This window comes from Ascaphus truei, chromosome 4 (genome assembly GCF_040206685.1).
Source record: "Ascaphus truei isolate aAscTru1 chromosome 4, aAscTru1.hap1, whole genome shotgun sequence".
Lineage (NCBI taxonomy): Eukaryota > Metazoa > Chordata > Amphibia > Anura > Ascaphidae > Ascaphus > Ascaphus truei.
In genome coordinates, this window is record NC_134486.1 from 209,467,711 (window position 1) to 209,487,886 (window position 20,176).

General features: G+C 38.8%; 1 protein-coding gene across 8 annotated transcripts in view; it reads right to left on the reverse strand.

Annotated features, from left to right (window-relative positions):
- Positions 1-3,875: 3,875 nt before the first annotated feature.
- Positions 3,876-20,176, reverse strand: part of CEP43 (centrosomal protein 43) — a 46,368-nt gene continuing 30,067 nt past the window's right edge. For 3 of the 8 annotated variants that reach the window (XM_075596813.1, XM_075596809.1, XM_075596810.1), the window contains 7 exons: positions 19,035-19,109; positions 15,419-15,496; positions 15,102-15,217; positions 14,898-14,966; positions 12,406-12,448; positions 11,005-11,095; positions 3,876-4,430 (listed from right to left, as the gene is read on the reverse strand). In XM_075596813.1, coding sequence (XP_075452928.1) covers positions 4,356-4,430; positions 11,005-11,095; positions 12,406-12,448; positions 14,898-14,966; positions 15,102-15,217; positions 15,419-15,496; positions 19,035-19,109 — 547 coding nt within the window. In that variant the 3' untranslated portion in view covers positions 3,876-4,355. The remainder of the gene's footprint in view (positions 4,431-11,004; positions 11,096-12,405; positions 12,449-14,897; positions 14,967-15,101; positions 15,218-15,418; positions 15,497-19,034; positions 19,110-20,176) is intronic. The other 5 variants (XM_075596817.1, XM_075596816.1, XM_075596812.1 and 2 more) reach the window with 4 other exon arrangements.

Below are 20,176 nucleotides of genomic sequence, written 5' to 3' on the forward strand. Positions count from 1 at the left end.
TAAAAGTCTAGAAAAGCTCAACTGTGCTATGTAGACCCAATAAATTGATCGGTGATCCCTCAGAACTGAAATAAAAGTACTGCTTTAAAGCTAGATTTGACTTAATTGAATGTTACATACAGTATATATCTCAACATTGCAATATATAACCCAAAAATATAAATGCCTATTCAGATTTCTTATATCATTTCCATACAGTTATAGTTTATACACTAATATGTCAAATATAAACATTCCTGACAGAATTCTATTTTACCAGCAGGTCTCCAAAGGGAAGTCTCAACTAAGCAGTGTTTGGAAAAGTTTTAGTTATTTATTCTAGAAGGTGCATGCACTCATGAAAAAAATGAATATACGGGCAGAGTTATTGATGTACTCCACTTAAATCTGTTGATCGATCTTTTTATATATTTCTGGAACTGCATCAATATATTTTCTTTTGAAAGTCTTACGTGTAAATTATTTGTGAAAGCCTCTCTCAGCCCCCATATTCTACACATTCACTTGTTACATTCTTGATTAACAGAAAATACAGAACAAAGGCTATACAAATACTTTGAAAGACAGGGATGATGCACTATGAGAGAGTAACTTGAAATAAATGCTTTTATTTGAACTTTTCCAATTTATTTCCTGTACAAATCACTTTTTGGAAGCGACAAGAAAAGTGTGAAAGGCAAGGAAAGGTAGAATAAAGTGGAGTTTGACCTTGGTAAAATCATGGTGCATTCATATTTTGTCAACAAGTCTTGTGCCATAAGACACCTGGCGCTGGAAGATACTTCCCAGTCCATTGACTTAAATGAGCTGGAAATGTTTTCCAGCATCACAAGGCGTCTTATAGAAGACGGCTTAATAAATATGGCCTTCAATCTACAATACACGTTTGGAACAAGCAGGCTCGTAGTTTCAATTGTTACAGTAGTTGCAGTTCAGCAAGTAAAAGCTAAGGTCAGCAGCAAATCAAGGACATTGGAGTTTAAGATGTATACATAAATACAAAAATAAATGGTTTTCTGTTTGAGTAATATAGCCTCATGAGTGGCTTATTACATTGTACCACATTTTCTATACCTATTCACCTGGTTGAGTAACATATTATAGGCTGAAGCAAATGTAAAAGTCAGAGTAAGATAGAATAATAATAATAATAATAATAATAATAAAAAAAACAAGCTGTTACAGATCAATATAAGTTTTCTGCAGCTAAAAATACCCAAATATTGACACATTTGATACAAAAACCAGGAGTTAAAACACTATTACATAGCACATAATTTTTTTAAGAATAGATAAGATGGCTCTACTGAAAGTATAAAGACGTTTCTTTTGGTATATGAAAAGTGTGCAATTTAAACCAGATTTAAAAACATAGTTGCTCCCAATAATCCAGTAAAAAAAAAAATATTTTCCGTTAAGAGTTTAAACCTGAATGAGCCATCAGTACTGCAAATCTGCCCGGGACAAATAGTGATGCGTGCAAGTGACAGGAGTGGCGCTCCCCCTCCGTATAACCAAATTCAGTGAAATAGTAAAAACAATCTTAAATATGAATATAAACACATAAGTGCATACGGTAGTTAAACAACCTCTACTCCCACACAGTGGTGGATAATGGAAGTGACTCCCAAATAGGGTATGTACAATGTGAATATCCAAATGAAAAACTACTTGAAAATAATCTATGTCCTCCACTCAACCTTCAAAAAAAAGAAACAGTCCTCCAGTTTCTGGCATGTGTGGAATCCAAAGGAATGAGGGAGCGGAGGGGCATCAAAAATTATATAAAAGAGAAAACAAAAAAAAATAGACCATAAACCAGTATTGTTGATGTTAGATTAAATATCAAAAATAGAACTGCAAAAGGTTATACTCACATGGGAGTATCAATGATCATATCACAGTCTGTGGCAAACTCCAATAAGTTGTGTGGTGATGTGGATCTCGGATAAAGAGGAGAACACCATTGCGCAATTATATGCATCACTTTTTTTATAAGAATATTTAAAAGCACGCCTCTCAAATGCACACTTACAATGTGCCACATTTGAGATGGCAGTATGAATATAATACAAATGTGTTGGGAAGCGGCAGCCTCACCACTTCCGCGACACCCATTGGGAAAGCTGTTGAGTGCCGGCTGGTGCTGCTTCCGGTTACGGCCGCCCGGAAACCTCTACAACCTTGGGCAGAGTTCCTCTCAATAGTGTTCCTCTCCTATAAGACTCCCGACGAAGCTTGTGCCCCAACGAAAATGCATAGAGTTAGAGAGGAGAGGAACACGCGACCTTTGAATATCAAAAATAGAAATTCTTCAATCTAACAACAACACTGTTTTATGGTCTATTTTTTTCCGTTTCTCTTTTATATAATTTTTGATGCCCTCGGTCCCTCATTCGGGACAAATAGTGAACAAAGGGAACATGGCAATGAAACAATTGTCTCAAAGGTCCCAAAAGCTCAAATTAAGGTCACATTGTGGGCAACATTTAGACTCTGCAAGGAATTAGTTTTTGTACCAATCTTGCCTATATTAGCTGATGACCCTGGGATTTTTTTGAAGACGGCTGTGAAGCCATGTGCAACAACATATATTAAGAACGTCTAACTTGGTCTAATGAAATATACACTGGCGACACACTTTATTCGAGCTCGGCTAGTCCCACGAATTCGGGTATAACCGGGTGTATTGAGGTTTGTGACTGTTTTCTGCCCGAGTGCATTGAGGTATTTTTCAAGCAGGGATTGAAGCATTTTATTCCCGCTGGCTGCAATACTGCACAGTATATATATATATACTGCATTACAATTCATGAATTTATGCCATCTGGTAGACACGCGAAGCATTGCAGCCTATTAAATCCTAATCATTATCATTTAACAGATTAGCCGCCCGTCAGCCAGGCATGAACCCAGGCTGGAAAGGCAAACGCAACGGGGCTTGTCAGAGGTGAGGAGCGGCGCATTCCAGGTATCTGCCAGGTACATACTAGGTATTTGCTCGAATAAAGTGTGTCGGTGCAGTATCATCCTGCAATAGAACTAGGAATCACCAATCTAAATATTTGCAGACCATCAATTATACCTTGTTGTGTTGGGAACTACATAATTATTCTAATAAGTCTCAATGCCGAAACTATATTTATATATATTTTTTTTATTTTACATGGAATCTGAGTAGTTCACATTTTAATTTGAATATGTGAAAGCAACCGCAATCACCATATTAGATAAATAAACAGTAAATGGCAGGTGCTTCTAGAGGACGTAGATATAGTAATATCAGTGTAGATCAAAAAGATTGATCTGAAAGATTTCCCCTTTTAGTCAGCACTCAATGTCATAATTAGATCTGTTAGTGGACACAATAGCCCTGCAGAAAATTGCTGCAAACCAGGTCTGTGACCTTGAATCACCAAGGAAATCAAAAATAATAAAATTATTACTGCTACACAAGTTCTTTCCATATAACAAATACTTGGAAGTTGAATTTATTAGGATATTTAGTGAACTGTTGCCAAATATTACTTTTGCGATATATTGGATGATTAATAGGAGTATATGCGGATAATAGCTATTAAGATATTATATATATATATATATATATATATATATATATATATATATATATATATATATATACTAACTCTATATATATTCTCACTCCTCTTAGCCACATTAGTATGGGGATTTTTAATAATGCATCTGTGTTTTTAATTATCTATATAGAAGTAATAAAATTTTATTATTTTTGATTTCCTTGGTGATTCAAGGTCACAGACCTGGTTTGCAGCAATTTTCTGCAGGGCTATTGTGTCCACTAACAGATCTAATTATGACATTGAGTGCTGACTAAAAGGGGAAATCTTTCAGATCAATCTTTTTGATCTACACTGATATTACTAGTTCACATTTTAAACAGTTCATTTTTTTAGTACTTCAGAACTAGCGATCCTGCATGAAATTATTGAAACTGCTCCCCAGCGTTCAATAAAGTTATTAATTGTTTCAATAATAGTACCAGTAAGAAAATAATTATATTTTAACACCATACCCACTTACAGTACCATCAAGTACTTCCTCTGATGCACAGGTATTGTTCCTGCCAATTTGTAAATCCCAGATGAGAGATGCCACTAGCCACATTGGTTATAACAAAAACAAGAGCAATGCAAATTCCATATGAGGTGGCGGTCATGCTGGTATTGCATAAGTCGTATCACGTTTACGCTACAATAGTCAATGACGCAGGTCGCATCGTTATACCATCAGCAGAAGGGCAGATCTATAACCAAATCTCTGGGGGTTAATGAGAAACTTAAAGTCTGTTACCAAACATCCTTGACATACGATGCCTATGAAACATCTTCCAAGTAATCGGCCATATCGCTATAGTTGGATATGGTATGATCCAGTGTGAGGTCTTCAAGCTACAAAAGGAAAGTTACAAATTGGTTTTACAGAATAATTCATGTTAATAGAGGAAGCTAAAATGAAAATCATATTTCTATTTTCAATGGGTCACAGATGATTTACAATTCCCCAGTCTCATTTACAAACGGAAATGTTTGTGTCAAGGAAGGAGAGCACTAGAAGACTTTATACTTCTAGTATCCCTGCTTCATATATTAAAGTAGCACCTCCCCGGTCTCTATTTTCACTATTGAAATGTATTGTTCTTATAGAATATGAACCCAGGGAAGCTAAATCCCGCTATTTTTAGCTCTGGTGACCCCTCCGTTCCCTAAATACATACATACATTTTTTTTTAAAAACTATATATTCTTCATGTAAAATAAAATAAAAAATAAAAATGGGCACAGTGTCAGGCAATAGGAAACTACCACATTATCCGTCAATGATGTTGTGGCTTCCTATTGGCCAACAGGACAGAGACTGGTTTGGCGGCCATTTTCCCCCCAAATGGGCAGCATATAAAAAAGGTAACCCACAAGGGTTAAAAAGGTAACGCACAAGGGTTAAATGTTTGTATAGATATCGGAGCCTTTTTGTGAGGATCATTTTTTCACTAAGAAAGTCTAAATGCATTTGTTAAGGTCTTCTTTTTTGTCATTTATTGATATGCCTTTTTTCTGTCTCCACTAAGGACCATGCATTATGTGCTATTTTGGATTTATATGATTTATATGATTGGATAATTAGATAAATCTCTCAACTGTTATAATCTGCTATTTTATTAATTTTTTTAAAATTAATCCATTATCTTAATGCATATTGTTGTACATTAATAAACCAATTGTGTTTGTATTCTATGTTTTGGACCACCGCTATGTAATGAGCGGGGGGTATAATCCATTTTTTATTATATAACTACATTGTAATTGTAATCAGGTGATTAAATCAATTAAGGTAATCAGTACCATCATGCCAATAAATATACAGAGAGGGGGTAGAGAAAGTTAGATTCCTGAAGAAGTCGTACCGACGAAACACGTTGAATCCTGGTCCATCCATTGCATGTTCGTGACGCGGAGTCCTGGCAGCCGGTGACCGTTCTACACAGCCCTTCCGCCCTCAACTTCACTCAGCCGGAAGAGATGTGTATGTGAGCCGAGACGCGGAAGTGAGCCTCACGCTGTGTGTACCAGCGATCGGGGGGAATACCAGTCGGGATTTAGTACCACGAACGGCTATTTTGTACTGAATGTGAGTGCACATCTATATGCTTTTAATGTTTTGATAATACACTTTGAGATATACTACGCAATTAGTATTTTTCATTATTTCCTGGGTATACCATCCACGGAGAGAAAGGGGAGTGTCTCTGTACTGCCTTTATGAAAAGGGGAAAGTGTGAGTGGATTATCTTTCACCTATAGAGTATCCATCCGGGTTGTAATTGTATTACACCATGTTATCTTTATTTTCTTTCATGACAGTGACGTGAACGCTGGCGCCCCCCTGAACTTCTGAATAATTTTTAAACATCTTGAGTACCTAGAGGTCACCAGATTTAAAAGTAGTGTAGTTCATCTATGGAGGACATCCCAGTACAATTTCTGCTTTAAGACAACACATATCCAAGAAACATTATTGGTCAATGATTTGAGCTGCTGTCTGCCCACCGACAATATACCTCATAAACAAAAAGAGAAACCAATGCTGTTAGAATATACTAAGGCCGCGCGTATAGTGCCCGCGACGTGACGGATGACGTCACCCGTCACCACCCGCGAAAGTTGAATTTCGCTTTGCAGCGACGTTGCTAGCGACAGCCTCTGAAATAAAATTTGACGGCTACTAAATTTTTGGTCACGACGTCGCTCCGTCATGCTTACTATAAGCGCTTGCAACGGCGACAATGCATTTGTTTTGGAGCGACGTCGCGGTCGCAAGGCACTATAAGCGCAGCCTAATGCGCCAGTCCAGAGGGTGAAGAGACCACTATTTGGTGCTTGCTTCTTCCTAAGAATGACAAAAAAAAGACAACCTCTCAGCTTCAGAGCAAGGTAACCTTCCTTTGCCTCTTGCTGGTATGGCAATGATTTTGCTGAATCTCTTTCTCCAGATCACTGTATTTTTAAGTACAAGTACCCCATTTCCCAATGAAGAGATTCTTTTAGATCTTACCAGAATTTTATTTCCCTGAAAGTTCCTTCCATGGCAGTGTTCAACAATGGGTTAAGTTCCACCCTACTGCTGAGATAGGACATAAAAAGTTCTACCTGTGTGAGGCCCTATAAAAATAGCCACACCTTACACAAGTAGTCTTATGATACGATACAAAACACACACGCACACACGCACACACGCGCACACGCGCACACACAGGCACACACACAGGCACACACACACAGGACTGCCATGGAAGGACCTTCCAAGAAAATAAATATTACGGTAAACAATTTTCTCTTTTCCTGGTAGTCTCGATGGCAGTGGTCACCAAAGGGAATTGCCAAAACAGTGCCCGTACTTAAAGAAACTTTGATTTACTGTTAAGCAGAAAAAATGGATTGAAGGAATTTTCTGCCAAAACATTCGTCTGCCGAGGCATGCACATCCACACAATAGTATAAAATTGTGATTAGAAGTCCAAACAGCTGCCCAGCATAACTCTGCAGGAGAAGCTTCTGCCTTTGCAGCCCAAGATGCAGTCATTGCCCTTGTAGAATGTGCCTTGACCAGCTTTGGAGCTGGTTTCATCTGGATGTTGTATGCTTTTTTTGATGGCCATTATAATCCAATGGTTTATTGTTGCTTTTGAGGTGGCTTGTCCTTTACTTCCTCCCATTGAGCGTAGCAATAATCTGTCTGATTTCCTGAAATTCAGTGTATGCAATACCCGTTCCTTATCGTTCAAAGGATTCTGACAAAATGAAGGTAAAATCATTTCTTAATTAAGGTGGAAAGCCGAAACCACCTTTGGTAAGAATTGCTGGACTAGTCTTACGACAACCTTGTCCTTGTGAAATATCAGGAATGGCTCTTTTATGGATAGTGCTTGCAACTCACTAATTCTGCCTGCTAATGTTAATGCTATTAATAGAACCATCTTAAGTGTTAAATCCATGTCTGAACTCTGTTCAAGTGGTTCCAAAGGAGCTCTTGTCAATGAATGCAGAACCAAGGGAATTAGATCCTTAAATTGGGGTTTCATTTTATTTAAGGCTGGTCTTCCCAGTAATGCTGATGATGCCGACATTTGTACCGTCAGAAACCAGCACTGAGCCCTGCTGTAAAAATTCTAGGATTGCCGGAACAGGTGGCGCCAAAATGTTTATATTCTGGCATTCACACCAGTGAAAAGAATTGTTGCCCAATTCTATAATACAACGAAGATGTAGAGTTCCTCCTTGCTGCCATCAAGGTCTATATGACTGTGTGACACACCCCTGGTATTGAGCAAAATTTGTTCAGCCTCCAGGCTGTCAAATACAAGATTGGGATGCTGAACTGGGCCCTGGGACAGGAGACTTGGGAACACATGGTGTGCCCATGTTGATCAATTGTGGAAACCAGGCTCTGCATGACCAGTTTGGAACCACTGCAACTACTTCCACCTCATCATGCCTTCTTCCCAAACCTGCCCAGGTAATAATGGGGAATACTTGTAGAAGAACTGAACTTCTCCTCCCCTCTTGTTTCCTTATATACGTTGCTGCTGTTCGAGATGGTTCTATTAATAGCATTATCTGAGCGAATTGAGGCTTCTTCCTTCTATTTCAAATAAGTGATTTATTGCCAGCATTATCGTTCTCAATTCCAAAACATTTGCTGTTACATTGTGCCACCTGGTAGGCCACTTTCCATGGGCTACATTGGTGTCTAGTTGTGCAACCCAAACTGTGCCACTTGCATCGGTTGTGAGCACAAGCCACACCTGTTCTTGTAGGGAACAACTTCTTTCTAGGTTTATATCCCATTCCATGAAAGAAGCAGGTAATGGTAGCGCACTGCCGGATGAAAAACAGACCTGGACTGCCATTGCACAAACTTTATTGTCACAAACACCGTGAAGAGAGCCCCTCTAACACATTTCGCGCAGACATTGGCGCTTTGACAAACCTGCTTCTTTCATGTGATATTTTTAGCAGGAGCACATCCACTACCCCTTGGTGTCTGGGAATGGAGCGAGTAACCTTTTTATGGCCGTTATGATTATGTTCATTTCTAAGTATTGACGTGGAGTTGTGAGCCGCGGGTTTTACTATTATTGTGATCTTCAATTAGAAAGATTTACCTCTTTTGGATTAGACAAAGTGACTGTCTTTGCATCCAATTATATTACCGTCGCCTTTACAGACTGCTCACTCACAGAGTTCTGAAAGTGTCTCCCTGGTGTTTTTCGGAATTAGATACAATAACCTTTAGGAACTATACTTTACAGCCAAGCATCCGAAATGGTTCAGGCCCAGACCTCCCAAAATTGATGGAGCCTTCCTCAGAAATGGGTTGCCTGAGCTGATCTAGTTTCATGCGAATTTTGATCACCCCGCCATGTGGGTCCCTGTGAATACCCTCCTTCCAGGCTTATATGACCCATGATTCGGGTGTTGGTTCTCTCACTCATTGATTTTCCAAATCGCCGCCTTTCCTGTGGTAGGAAAATACACTTTCCTCCTGAAGCACTATTAGTGACCAATCCTTTCCCAAAAAGTTGAGTTTCGAAGTGAATCATACATATATTGTTTTTAGATGCGGAATCCGCCTGCCAAGGTCGCAGCCAGAGTGCTATCCTAGCTGCAACCGACAAAGCCATCGATATTGCTGCCAGTTTCACCATGTCCAACGATGCTTCAGATATGAACTCTGTCACTAATATCAGCGGAGAGCGCGCTTTGATGATCTGATAACTTAACTCAACTCCTTTCTCCAGTGTTCTCTTCTTTGTTTGCTATTCACAGTTTCAGTGCTCTAGAGACTGAAGTTATGGCTACTCCCGGCTTACATGATACTTCTTCAGCCGTAAAAGATTCAACACCCCTTCCGTGCGCCTATCCATAGGGTCCCGAAAGGAGGCTGAATCATACACTGGAAGCGGCGTATGCCTTGCGAATCTAGATATTGCGGAATCCACGGCTTCCACATCCTCTTTCCCAAATGGATACATTCTGGTGAATTTTCTGGACATGGCCACTCTTGTCTGGCTCATTCTTGATTATTTCCTTCACCATGTCATGCACAAAAAAGGTTCTAGGCCTTCTATGGAGACCTCTAAAAATACAAACCTTTGGTTTTGTAGGGGCGGGCTCATTTTCTAAGTGCAGAAACTCACTCACTGCGTTAAAGGGCTCAATAAGCTCCAAATCAAACGGTGACAATTAGTATGTGGAATAGTCATTATCTGATGATTCAAAACCTGCCTTCATGCTGCAAAATTTTTCTTCTTTTGACTCCTCAGAGGAGTTCTGTAGTCTCTCTAAACCGGTATGGGACCTTGTGTGGTTTTGACCTTTGTTTGCAGACTTGGAGGATGCCACCTCAATTTCCAGAGGTACTGCATTCTTTATTCAAAACATGAAATCAGCCATTGGCTCCACAGGTTCCTTTGCTGCTTCTTTGAGGCAGTCCTCACAGTTGCTTGTTCTCCAAAGCCGTTTTTTGAAAGGCAGAGCAATATTTCGTTTTCCTTATAGTCTTCTTAATGGTAGACTCAAAAGCCATTTTAACTCCACCTTCCTCTGGCTGCAGCACTGGAGACATATAGGTGAATTGTAGCCATCTCTTTTAGAAAAGAAAAAAAACCAGAGCAAAAAAACCCAGCAAACACTGACTAACCCCTTTGGACTTGCCTTGTATTCTTAGGGATGGCACCAGCATCCCTTTCAAGCAAGTTGATTAAACTAGCAACTTTTTTTTGGAAGACTTTTCAAACTCTGCAAGCTTTACAGTTCAGCAGTTCTTCCAATTGTCTGGGTAATTTTCTCCTGCTTGTGCAACCTCTTTTGAGTGTTTGCCAGCGTTTTTTTGCAGCAGGCAGTGGTGTTCACCGGCCAATGATCTTTTTAAAGGGGCGCGCACCTTCTGCCTGACGTATTTCATGTCTCAGCTCCTCCTCGTGGTGGCATCCGCCTAAGCCGACAGGATGGCCCTGTGCGCAGGTGCTTCAACAGGTGTCTCCAAACAGACTACAGCTTCTTACCTTAGTGGTACTTCGTGGAGGCAGGTGGTCGGCTCCACGGACAAAGAGGCTAGAACACCCCTGGATCGACTACCCAAGGCAGTTAAGAAAGACCAATTTTTAAACTAAAAACACAACAAACACTACCTCAGCTAACATACGACAGAAAATTACTACCCAGGGAGGAAAGGTGTGGCTATTTATATTGCGTCCCACAGGTGGAACTTTTTCTGTCCTTGTTCAGCAGTAGGGTGGAACTTAACCTATTGGTGACCACTGCCATGGGGACTACAGGAAAGGGGGCTAATTAACGGGCTAGAGCTTACCAGGAAACAAAACATTGCTGCAGATACCTTAAAATGTTTAGATCCTCTTCTCTTGCAAAGCAACACACTAAGATAGTTGGTTATTATAGAAATTACCTTATCACTACCATTGAAGTCATCAACAGATATTTCCTCTTCTATTTCTTCTCCAATACTAACTTCACTTTTATCCGACCGATGACTGGTGCTACCAAAGATAAATAGGCAAAGATATATTTTCTAAATAGTGTCGCACATCAAAAGAAGCCATCTAATACTAGCAAAATCACAAGAATCATCTCATGCACACCTTAATGATCACACTTAAAAATCCCAATTTATTGTAGTAATTCCAGTCAATGGCTCTAAGAGCATCAAACAAGTAAAATAAGTGATTTTTTTTTCTTTCTCAAAGTATTCAGCATAATATATTATATTGACGCAGGGCAGTTATAACCATTAAGACAATTACTCCATTAGTGAATGACAGTTCAGTTGTAGTCCATCATTAGGAACATTTCAGGTCAGAAATGTGACCACTCATCAGCATGATGCAATGTGTGACACACCTGACTTTCCCAAGGAAATTGAAACCGCTCTGTTGCTTGTCAAGAAGCTTAGATTTCGCAATTACAGCTCAACCCCCTATAATGCTGTGCTTGAGGTCCAAAGAATCACATCGTGCTATAAGCGGATCGCGTTCGAAATAATATACAATTGTATGCATTGAACAGTAAAGTATTTAAGATACCAATAATCATGTTGTAAAGTATTCCTAAATACAAAAATTGGGAGCCACGTTTGCATTGCGTTATAAGCGGATTCTCGTAACGTATCGCGTTATAACGGGGTTGAGCTGTACTACAATAAATTTTTAAGTGCAATCCGTGAGGTGTGCATGAAGCGATTTTTCTGATAGCCCTTATTTAACATTGCAGAGCAACCTAGGGTGCCACATTTCTCACTTAACTTGGTAACAATCATTTGAGATGTAATTTACTGTACACCCATCAATGCTGAAATCATAACTATGTTGAAACATTTAACAGTATTTGAGAATAGAACCGCAAATAAAATATGCCACATATGAGCAGGCGCATGTCTCAGGCTGCAACCTTGCTTTTCCCCATTATCTCTTCGCATACAATGCTTCCACTACAGCCAGGGATTCTGGGTAATGTAAAGGTACAGTATGTCACGCTTTACTTCTTGTACATAAAACAGGGAATGCCTACATACATGAAATACTAACCAAATCACAAATATTGTAGATCCCAACATAAGACCAATGACAAGGCAGATGAAGTGCTCCGGTTTTGTTCATCTAGTACATCAACGTTTAATAGTGGTATTTGGCCCAAGAAACCAAGTTTAACGATACCAACATCTTACTGTAAAAAAGGGGATTCACAAAGCTCCAACTTTATGGCAGTGAACGATCGATCGTCGATACCAGTTATTGGAGCATCGAGAATGACACCACCCAAAAGTATCAATATATAAATGTATATATTTTACCTGTTGAAGTCATCAACATAGTCATCGTCTTCATCACCAGCTCCTTTGAAAGAAACGCATACATTAGAATGTGTATTCTTACATTTGAAATTACTCAAATTAAAAACGCTATTACATAGTTACATAGTAGATAAGGTTGAAAAAAGACGTACGTCCATCGAGTTCAACCTATACTAAATTTAGACAACAGATACTTTATCCTATATCTATACTTATTGATCCAGAGGAAGGCAAACAAAAAACCCCACTAAGGGGGAAAATAAATTCCTTCCTGACTCCAAGAACTGGCAATCGAATGAATCCCTGGTTCAACATCCTTCCCATGTTTACTTATTTGGTATATCCCTGTATATCTTTCCTTTGTAAAAAGATGTCCAACCTTTTTTTGAACAAATCTATCGTATCTGCCATCACAGTCTCCATGCAAGCTTCCATCTGTAGTGGCAAAAAGCTTAACCTGATGTTCCAGGTTATGCTTCAAAGTAGAAATAAATCTAGTCATATTGTTAAAACACCTTAATTCTGACTGGCTGTTCATGTTGGACCCGTTTTTGTTTACTCCGATATGTTGGTGACCAAGCTCCTTGCCGATTGATCCTTCTATCCACTCCTTTTCCTGTGCCATATATGTATGTATGTGTGTATATGTATATGTATGTGTGTATGTGTGTGTGTATGTATGTATGTATGTATGTAAAAGACAAATATTTAAAAAAAAAAAAAAAAACTTAGAAGCCAGCTAGAATTTTTAAGAGCCAAACTGAGTGATAGGGGTGGGGGGCAGCAGTTCTGGCAAACCCATGGCGACTATGTCAGTCTGTGTGTGTGTGACAGAATAGACACAGCAGCACAATATCTCCTCCCCCTGACACGGACCTCGTTCAGAGCAGGCACAGTCCTGGAGCTTTTCCCCTCATTCAGAGCAGTCACAGACCTGGAGCTTTCCCTTCATTCCTCCTCCCTCCTCCAGGCAGTTACTTGACCTGTCAGTCAAAACTGTGGACAGTCACAGTCCACCTCACCCTGCTTTATTACTATTTACCAGTGGTTTAGATATTTTATATACATACAAAATATAAATATGTATAATAAGCCATAATGTATGTAAACACAGGTAATGAAAAACAACATGCCAAGTTCAAGAAATGCTATTTTGCCAGTTACTCTTTTTAGGTCTCTTAAAGATATGCTTCTGCTTTCTTCTATAATTAGAGAAAAATATTCTCTTGTAAAATAGAGGATGAAATCTCATCAGGTGTACAAAAACTTTAACCTAATTAATTAAAAAACATTCAAAATATGACAGAAACCAAAGAGATCTTAGTAATAAGCGCGTGCAATGGTAAGGTTCCCCCTTCTCCTTAGTATGGTACTTTATGGTTAAGTTTACATACGAAACCCAATCATTAGAATGTCATTATTTAACTTTTATGGGATGGGATGGCAAGCTGTAACAGAAGACATCGTTTTTGTAAGAGTGATGCAATCTATTGTGGTTATTTAATTTGTCCAAGTAGGTTTTGTTCCATTTAGCTTACATTCACATGTACACAGAGCTCCATGGTATTACAATTGTGAGCTGTCAGTACATTATTTAAAAAAAAAAAAAAAAAAAGGTATTAACATAACCCACATTTCCCTCCAGTGTATATCAGCCTCAATGAAGCCAATAAATAAAACCCTGCTCAATTTTACTAGGTCTTCTTTAGATCATACCCCCCTGCTTTTGCAGTCTTGGTGCATTGACCTTCAGGATTAGAAAACAGAACTCTAAACAAGATCATATGAATAATTCATTACAAAAAGCTTTTGCTGGCACTCTCTCCCCCAATAAAATATTACATCTTGCTAGACCTCCTTCTTTGCCTTTTTTCCAATAACTACTTTTAAGTAATTGAATATAAAAATGCAAAGGTCTTTTCACTAATTTGTAGCGGACAGTATTCAATATACGCTTAATCACAAATTCTGCTTATGATTTCTGTAGCATGATGGTCGATCATATGTACAAGAGATAAAGTCTTTGCTGGACTTTTTCAAGAGAAGCAGTTTTACTAGTTACGGTCTTCAAATCTTTAACATCTGTACCAATACTTTCTTCTGTAAACAGTAAAAATAATCACCAAGTATTTTTCTAAATTATAGTCCTCAAACGATCGTAAAGAAAATTGATTGCATCACAGAAAATATTAATCTTGTAAAAAACACACACACAAAAAAAAAAAAGGAGTAATACATTTTGTTATAATACGCACACAGATAACACTGCTTGGACAAATACATAGTAACTTTAAATATACTGTAGCAGACTCACCTAATTAGAAATTTAACAAAAAGGTTAAACTCGATGGGCTTATCTTGTGTCTTTTTACAAAGTACAATAATCTACTAAGTAACTATGTTATGAGAGATGAGACAAATCACATAAATTGAAGGACTAAACAAAAGGCAAATACATCTCTCCCAATACAGATTAGAGGGGCATTACTTGCCTAATTCAAGAGATGCTATTTTGCCAGTCGCTGCTTTAAGGTCCTTCAAGGATGCAAGCTGGGTCTCTTCTGTAAAAATTGAAATAATTACTGCTGAGGTAGCAATGCAATGGTGATGGTTAGAGAAACAATTATGCCGATCAGCTAATTTCATATAATTTTCACATTTCCACCTCAGGTGGTTGTCAGAAAACAGCAACTTACTGTCAGGATCTTTGAGACGCGGCGCTCCAGACTGGTGTGATCGTAGTCCTGTGTTCAATGGTGGTGCAGCTGAGAGAGAAGCAAGTCCTCCACCAAGTTTGCTTGGCTCATTTCTCCTGAGGCAGAAAACATCCACATTGGTTAATACAAAGAATAGAAATCTCTCAAGTCAACAATTATGCAACTAAAAAGGAGATAGGAGTTACAAAATCTACAGAAGCAATCGCCACACGGTTTATTAATGTTCTATAAAGCCCCATGGCAACAGAGAAAATGTCACACCAATAGACTTAAGAAAAGCCGAATCTCTATCTCACCTTTCTGGAGAGTTCTGCCTGTGCTTCTCTAAGAAGCAATCATCAACATCTTCGGTGTAACTATTTTTATCAGAAGCTCTTAATTATTCCAAACATCAGGGATGCAGAATTAGAGGGGAAAAATCAATAGATCAAAACTTTCACCAATTGAATCTTGAGCATAAAAACTATCAAAAACACTATCACAATTTTGAGAAGTTTAGCTGTGCTAGTGTCCCTACAAGTTAGCCATTTCAATATTACACACATAAGCAAGGGCTGCAAGTAGCTTAGTGGTAATAACATTGCCAATCATACAGGGGAATCCAGTTCAAATCTAATTTCCAGTCCTCCAAGTCAAGCTGTGTTTCTATGCACCAATAATTAGATTGCAAGCTCTACTGGGCATTGTGCCTGTAAGTTAATATTTTAAATATTTTTTTCTTGATTTGGAGTGCTAGATGACAGGATGCCGAATGGAATTAAAACAGCAGGAGACTGAAGAAAAAAACTGAGCTGTGTCCAAAAATATTTACCCTCATCATAATAGCAGCAAACAAATTCAATGTTTGTAGAACTGGATAAGAAATAAGCTTGTGAAAATCCACAGGACAGAGCTTTATCTATTACAAGGTTCTATTCAAACAGTTGTGTTTCAAAGGACACAACATTTTTTTTTTCATCAGCGCAAAACAGAACTGAGATGTCCTAGGGGTCAGAAGGTCAACCGGCTGTTCACCTGTGTGAGCACAAGCATTAGAAAAACATTGATGTGTTGCTATACAGAAATGTGTGCAATTCTTGCAAAGATGTTTTTTTTCAGGTAAAGATACAGATCTATGATACTCTTATAACCTGCAGCATGGATCTGACAAGGGATAGCCAGAATTAAAGGGATGCGTTTTGACAAAAATTAAACTTTATCTTTGTGTTTGCTCTTAAATGAACAGGTCCATGTATGTGTTCTATTAAGTTGGATGAGAGCCACAGAAATGTAATGCCGCAATTTGTAATAGGTTACCTCCCGGCCACAAAAGTGTAAATCCTCTGAACATGGAGATGTTCTCTAGCTAGAAACTAGAAACCAGAATTCTTCATATAACTTCCTCCTTAAAATTGCTATGCTCTATGAAATTCCAACAAAAGTTCAAACATTTTCTTTAGATAAAATGACTGTAGAAACATTTTGTTTAAAGCAGCAGTCTGACTTTTTTTATTTTCTTTTTTAGTTTTTACTTTCAACTCCAGAAAATCTGTGGCTACATTCAGGAGATATATTAGCATTTTAAATAAGAGCTTCAAAATGTAGCCCTTTGTACTGGGCTCCAGGACTGTCTGCGCTTACCATGGTAATCTCAGACACTTGACTAGAAATTATGAAAAACATAATTTAAACAAAAAGCATCTGGAGGGCATTTCTGCTTTAACTTTCCATACTAATCTGTTATCACGTTTGTGAAATGTTAAACTACTGCAAATGCTTAAAGTTATGTAAATCAGAGTTTATATTTTGTTGACCTGGCGATCTTTTTGACTTCCAAGTTGCTGTTTATTTTACAACCAATACTGTATGCTACTTGAAAGTCATGTAGTCTCCAAGGTTGATCAGTTTGAATACAGTAGCGTCTGGTTTTTTAAAAATATATATAAATCAACTTACAATGTTTTAGAATAAATAAATGCATTTGTCCAACTAACAAATACATCTATTCTGCATTAACACAGTAGTTACGTGAAACAAAGTGGATAAAGTGCGCAGCTACAATCAACCACGTGGGTGGGGTGATAATAAAGTGATGAAAATTAATACGTGACCTGGTGGACACTGATAGGGGAGCGTCTGCAGCCGTGGAACCAGGGGTGGCTCAAAACACCCCCTATAGCTAGATAAAAAACACAGCGCACAACGCTCATAGTGCATTAAAATAAATATTACTCCAATCAAACAGTACAGGTAAGTATGTGTACATCAAGGGAGAGAAAAACCAGCATGTCAGGGGTTAATGTTACCCATGCGCCAACCGGATCTCCAAACAGGATAACGTCTGTTGTTTAAGCAGCTTCCAGCCTATGGGGCTTTCGATCCATACACTAAGTCAGTAGAGCCTCTGTTGTTGACTTGGTCTCTCACGGTGGCTTGGTGCACTCGCAGCCCTCTGATACTCCGCTTCCGGATCTCTGACGTCACTCCGTGGCGACACCGCAACTTGCGTCGCGATTTCCTCACCAGTTGGGGAGATATACCAGCAGTGGTAGGATGAAGTGTCCAAACTGAATATCGCATAAAAGTCCTTTCCAACGCGTTTCGAAACCAAAGGTTTCTTCATCAGGGATAATAAATAATGATTCATAAGGCATTGAAATACCCCACGCTCAAACCTCATTGGCCCGTGGCTCGGGTCCTCCAGCCAATACAGTGGGAGCGGGGAGGAGTCAATGACCCCATGACCTAACTCATTGTACCAATTGGGCAACAATGACAACATGCAATCTTTATTCAAACAAAAGACATTGAAGTAAAAAACTTTTACATATGCTAAGCAAAATAACGCTAGAATGGAAAACAATGGAAAAGAGAAAAGGAGGTTAAAGCATAAAATGTAAAACACAAAGACAAACTATATAGAAAAACACTTTAAAATAAAATACATAAAAAATAGGAAATATTAATTCTTCAAAAAGAAGCGCGGAACACTAAAATGAACTAAAATTATTGAATTTAAAAGTGTTTTTCTATATAGTTTGTCTTTGTGTTTTACATTTTATGTTTTAACCTCCTTTTCTCTTTTCCATTCTAGCGTTATTTCGCTTAGCATATGTAAAAGTTTTTTACTTCAATGTCTTTTGTTTGAATAAAGATTGCATGTTGTCATTGTTGCCCAATTGGTACAATGAGTTAGGTCACGGGTCATTGACTCCTCCCCGCTCCCACTGTATTGGCTGGAGGACCCGAGCTGCGGGCCAATGAGGTTTGAGCGTGGGGTATTCCAATGCCTTATGAATCATTATTTGTTATCCCTGATGAAGAAACCTTTGGTTTCGAAACGCGTTGGAAAGGACTTTTATGCGATATTCAGTTTGGACACTTCATCCTACCACTGCTGGTATATCTCCTCAACTGGTGAGGAAATCGCGACGCAAGTTGCGGTGTCGCCACGGAGTGACGTCAGAGATCCGGAAGCGGAGTATCAGAGGGCTGCGAGTGTGCACCAAGCCACCGTGAGAGACCAACTCAACCACAGAGGCTCTACTGACTTAGTGTATGGATCGAAAGCCCATAGGCTGGAAGCTGCTTAAACAACAGACGTTATCCTGTTTGGAGATCCGGTTGGCGCATGGGTAACATTAACCCCTGACATGCTGGTTTTTCTCTCCCTTGATGTACGCATAATACTTACCTGCACTGTTTGATTGAATTATATTTCTTTTAATGCACTATGAGCGTTGTGCGCTGTGTTTTTTACACAGTAGTTACACCTGCTCACAAAACTTAGTTCTAGTACTGGTGTCTCGAGAGCAGTTTATTCACCTACACATTTATAATAATAATAATTAAAAAATAAAAACATACCACAGGAAAGTAAGCAGTGTTTGTGCCTTAATACATTTACTGTATGCAAAGAGCTAATGTGCTTACAATTTTTGAGAGGTGCTCCCTCCAATTTCTGATATAAATTCCCCTGAATTATTTGCATCACTGCTCGACTGGCTGCTGACCCACAGGAAACAAAGGAGAAATCCAACAGTTAAATAGAAAGCGGGGATTTCTGTGTATAATGATAGAATAGTGTCATGCCATCATGCCATGTTAACCACGACATAGGGACATGAATATATGATTATTCATAGTGCAAAAAACACAAGCAATAACATTGGCTTAAAAAAAAAAAAAAACTGCAATCTACGTACGCACCTCATTCTGATTCTTAATAATGCACAAAGAAAATGTTACTAAAGTAGTACTTGAATAACACCACTAAACACCTTCACTTCTCATTCAAATAGTCTAGGTAGGTAAACAGTGTTACTTTGCATTTGCTCTGTTCAAACCATTACCACATTTTCAGTTGTGGTGCATCTGTAGAAGTTGTTCTACATAGCTAATTTCCTTATACTGTATTTCTCATGGTCTACCAGAATCACATTTTTGACAAAAATTATCTAGAAGCTTTCTGTTTCCACGCTACTCTTTCCTAGATCTGTCTCAGCATTCCCCCTCATGAAATCCCTCTCCTGGCTTCCGATCAAATACCGCATCTCACACTCCATTCTTCTCCTCACTTTTAAAGCTTTACACTCTTCTGCCCCTCCTTACATCTCAGCCCTAATTTCTCGTTATGCACCATCCAGACTCTTGCGTTCTTCTCAAGGATGTCTTCTTTCTATCCCCTTTCTATCTAAAGCCCTCTCCCGCCTTAAACCTTTTTCACTGACTGCCCCACACCTCTGGAATGCCCTTCCCCTCAGTACCCGACTAGCACCCTCTCTATCCACCTTTAAGACCCAACTTAAGACACACTTGCTTAAAGAAGCATATGAATAGCACTGTGGATATTCTGAACACATGATACATAAAGCTTGGCCCCCTGCAGACGCACTTACCAGAACTCCCTCCTACTGCCTCTGTACGTTCTCCCTACCTACCAATTAGACTGTAAGCTCCTCGGGGCAGGGACTCCTCTTCCTTAATGTTACTTTTATGTCTAAAGCACTTATTCCCATGATCTGTTATTTATATTATCTGTTATTTATTTGATTACCACATGTATTACTACTGTG